The sequence below is a fragment of the Oryzias melastigma genome, linkage group LG7 (assembly GCF_002922805.2).
Source record: "Oryzias melastigma strain HK-1 linkage group LG7, ASM292280v2, whole genome shotgun sequence".
NCBI lineage: Eukaryota > Metazoa > Chordata > Actinopteri > Beloniformes > Adrianichthyidae > Oryzias > Oryzias melastigma.
Window position 1 is genome coordinate 11,559,914 of NC_050518.1, and position 3,966 is coordinate 11,563,879.

The following is a 3,966-nucleotide window of genomic DNA, read 5'->3' on the forward strand; positions in this document are numbered from 1 at the left end:
AAGAAAAGGGGAAGAAAAACTGAAAAAGGCCCTGCAGGCTAAAGAGCCATTTCCATCCAGACAAAGTATGTCCACACAGCTCTGTTTAATCTCTCAGCTGTCTCCCTACATCATCCAGATGACTTGGTGCTGCTATCCATCCAAAGCACTACTATCATCGTATTTTTCAGACTTATTGAAAACATGTCACTTTCAAATAACAATCTAATGGTTTTCATCCTAATAATGGCAGATGTGTTGTGCCACTCCCTTCAGGCAGCGGGTGTCCAGCTGGACTGTCAGTCACTCTAACTGATCCCAACCACATCCACAGAGGAACCAATATTCTTGTCATCGTCTCCCTGCACCATACAGACCATAATTATGGTTTTGTTTATGTAATGCACATGCCTCTGTTGCTCCAGAATGTTTATCCCCCACCACAGATGGTTTTAGGTGTGAACCACAGAAGAGTGCTGATTTGGGGGTGAGACAGAAACAGAGCGTCAATTCAGGGATCCGTTACTGAGCCGATTCTCTAAGTAAAACCACATTTCTGCAGTTCGCTGGCGACATGCGTTTCCCAAAGGATATACAGTCAGAGACAGGTTCTCTTTATATCTATCAGTTTATAGCGTCCACGGAAAAGGAAAGAAATGGCACGTTAGTCACTTACTTGTGACGAGTCATGGGTTTGTTTGGTGCATGCTGAGGGTTGACTCCAGCCTTGTAAAGGTTGTATCTGTGTCCATAGAAAGGGTTGATCTGGCCTCCATAAAAAGTTCCTTTACTGTCCACCTCAGAGAGCAAAACTCCCAACAGAAAGAGGTGTGCAGTGAGCAGGTACAGCCTGGTCCTCATTGTTTTTGTGTTTTTTCTTGTTATTTGTCAGTTTAAAAAGCTCAATAAATTCCAAACTCCTGGGAATGCCAGGTGAAAAAAGTTGTTGCTTCAGGTTTCTCAGTTCCCCATGGCATGTGAAGTCCTGCCGTTTTCCTCAGTGAGCCCTGAAGCGAGCACGCAGCTCAACCAGCAGCAGCATCTTCAGCATCACAGTTATCACACAAATCCCAAAAAAGTCTGAGAGCACAGAGTTGAGAGGAAGCTAGTGAGTGAAAGGGGAGGAAAAAAAAAGAAGACAAACAACATAAAGGTGTGCTGGAGGAGGGGACAGTGGGAAAAGAGGAGACAAGAGTGTGAGTGTGTCTAAAGTTTCAGCTCCATGTACACACACAGGCAGGAGTGTACCAGCGACGAGGCTCAACCCTCAAGGCAATCTGTCGTCTGCGTGAGCGAGTGTGCTGCTCTGCTGCCTCTGAGGGGGCAGGCACACACACAGGCTGGATTTGCATGTCCCACCCCAACTCCAGCTTGGGTGCTCTGCATGAGGAGGGGACTGACTGCAGTGACTCCCTTTACAAACTGCTCAAAATGAAACTTTAATTCCTGCAAAATGTGCGTCTTCACCCCCTTTATGCTCCCTCTCTGCTTCAGCACGTCAAAGCAAGGCCCCAGTGTGAGTTGGCCCGTGAGCCGCTGCAGAGCTGAACACAATGGACCTCCTCCCTCCTTCAAGCGGTCAGTCATTAAACATCCCTGCAACAGCTTCAGTTAACAACCACACCCTGACCCCCTGCCTCCGTCCTGTCGCTCCCCCATTTGGTTCCCTAATTCATGCATAACTGCCTCCTGTGTCTGTCGATGGATTTTCCATGGGAAGTACTCTAGCAGTTCAACTTCTTTAATAAGGGAGTGACAGTGTTTGATCGGGGTATGAATAAGCATTTGTTGAGCCATAAAAGATTTCTATAAACTTTTATAAAAACCTGTCGGTCTCAATCACATGTTACCAGTGAACCATAATAATGGAGGACCGAATAAAGGGCTGGTGATATGAATTTACTGTATTTAAAACTCTCTGAACCAAAGCTTAAGTTAGAGAAAGCTGGAGACACAGAGTGGTGGGAGGTGTCTAGCAATAATCTTTCCTTAAAGACCCTCTACAATGAAAATCATGTTTTTGGTGTTTGTAACATGTTCATGCAGCATTCTTCTCATGATGGAGGACAAATATAAAAGAGTTTAAGATTAAAACCGTTTCTGAGTTTGTCTTTGATCAGATTGTGATGGATCAGGATCAGATAAAACCTCCACGGTCTCAGGTTTGTGAGGCAGCAACTGTGATGGGCAGGTCAGTCTCCAATTTTAACAAAAATAAAAGAAACAAAAATCAGTTTTAGCTGCCTGTCTTAGCTCCTACATGATGGCAACAGGGTGAGTGAGATCAGTTAATTCTTACAGTAAAATAAAATTGTAAATCCGGAGCAGACGAAAAAAAAAAGAAAAAGAAATTAAAAAAAATAATAATTTATTTCTGATATAGAAAATATATTGTGTAGGCCATAAGCCTCCTGCTAAGCTTTTCTATAGAGAGGGGAAGGAGGGCATGGTTGCTCCACAGCTAAAGTCCCGCCCACATTTCAGGGACAAATATACAATGAACTACAGCCGCTCTGCAGAAACTATGGTGTTTTTTGTTTGTTTGTTTGTTTTGTTTTTCGGTGAGGGGGAGTGGCTAAAAATGGCATAACCATAATTAACAGGCCATTGAGAATTAATTTAAAATAGATAAAAAGATGATCAGTTAACACTGAACCAGAGTGTGTCATAGACCCACACATAACAAGAGTAACACAAACAGACAAAATAGAGAAATAAAAAAAAAATTACAAAAAACGTTGATTAAATTAAAACCAAACTCATATTCAAGCTTGTTGAAACAGCTTTTGAAAAAACAAAAGTTTAAACCAAACTCTTTTTAAAAAAATAAAATCTAGAAAAATAAATTTGTCACAGTTATGAATATTCAGACACATGCTGATGCAGCATAAACACATGCCGGTCTGATAATAGAAGAGAATGTGCATATTTTCCACTTCATCCTAAAAGAAATGTTCCAAACAATTGTTCTGGAGGGTAATCCTATTTAGAGTAATTCGATTACTGGTAAGTGAGTTGCAGAAGGTCCTCTTGGTACTATAAATAAGTCGGTGCTTTGATAATGTACTCTATATCTGGACACAAACTCGTCCCTCAAGCCATGGATCTGTAAATGTGCAGTTAGTTTTCAGTTTTTTCAGAGATTTTTTTTAGAGAGAAACTGAGGGTTAGATAAAGGATCTTTAATTTAATAAGGCTTTTCCTCCAAGGACAGGCTTGTTAAGTAATGAGAACATTGGTTGTGACGGATAAACCATGAACCACTTGGTTGGGACAGGATCTTTTTGAGGATGGCTTCGAAACCTGAACCTACAACTTTTTAAGGAAATTTTATTTAAAAAAAAAAGGGGATGCATTGACTTATAGACTTAAATCTATATACATACATCTATCAAAATATGATTTGAGGGAAGCAGACCTGCATTGTATTAAGGGGTGTGTTTGTTTACTATACTACTTACTAATGCATCAGTGAGTGCAGAGACTATTAAGGGTTAAATGGGCGACGAAGCATGATTATTACTCTAATAGAATAATCTTTGAGGTCAGTGTTTCAGCTGCTTTTGAACTTCTGATGTTGAGACTTGCTTGGATTGTTGGGTTTAAAGCATCCTCACCTGCTCATGGATCGCCCATCCATGGTGCTCTATTTCTGCTTGGTTACAAGAACAGAAAAGAGCAAACACATGGACGCAGTATGCACAGACGCAGGTAATGCAAGAGAAGATTTTCCTAATGTATGCCGAACTGGAAGACGTTCAAACAGCTGTGGAGATGCGTCAAGAAATACGGGTTCTGCTGCTGATAATTCTACAGAACATCAAAAAACACATGAAAAGAAATTGAGTTATGGCCCATCAAACTCCTTCATCTCATTCCAAGGTATATATTATCATTTTCAAACTGTTGTGGTTTTCTTTTATGTGGCCTAAGCATGAAAATCTACTGTTTTTAATTCTGAAATATTTCACACCATGTGCTGGGTCC

The 3,966-nt window shown here is 40.9% G+C and overlaps 1 protein-coding gene across 1 annotated transcript in view; it reads right to left on the minus strand.

Moving 5' to 3' along the window:
* Positions 1-1,877, minus strand: part of LOC112158648 (EMILIN-3) — a 17,632-nt gene extending 15,755 nt beyond the window's left edge. Inside the window, exon 1 of the mRNA XM_024292088.2 lies at positions 656-1,877. Coding sequence (XP_024147856.1) covers positions 656-840 — 185 coding nt within the window. The 5' untranslated portion in view covers positions 841-1,877. The remainder of the gene's footprint in view (positions 1-655) is intronic.
* Between the last annotated feature and the right edge of the window lie 2,089 nt (positions 1,878-3,966).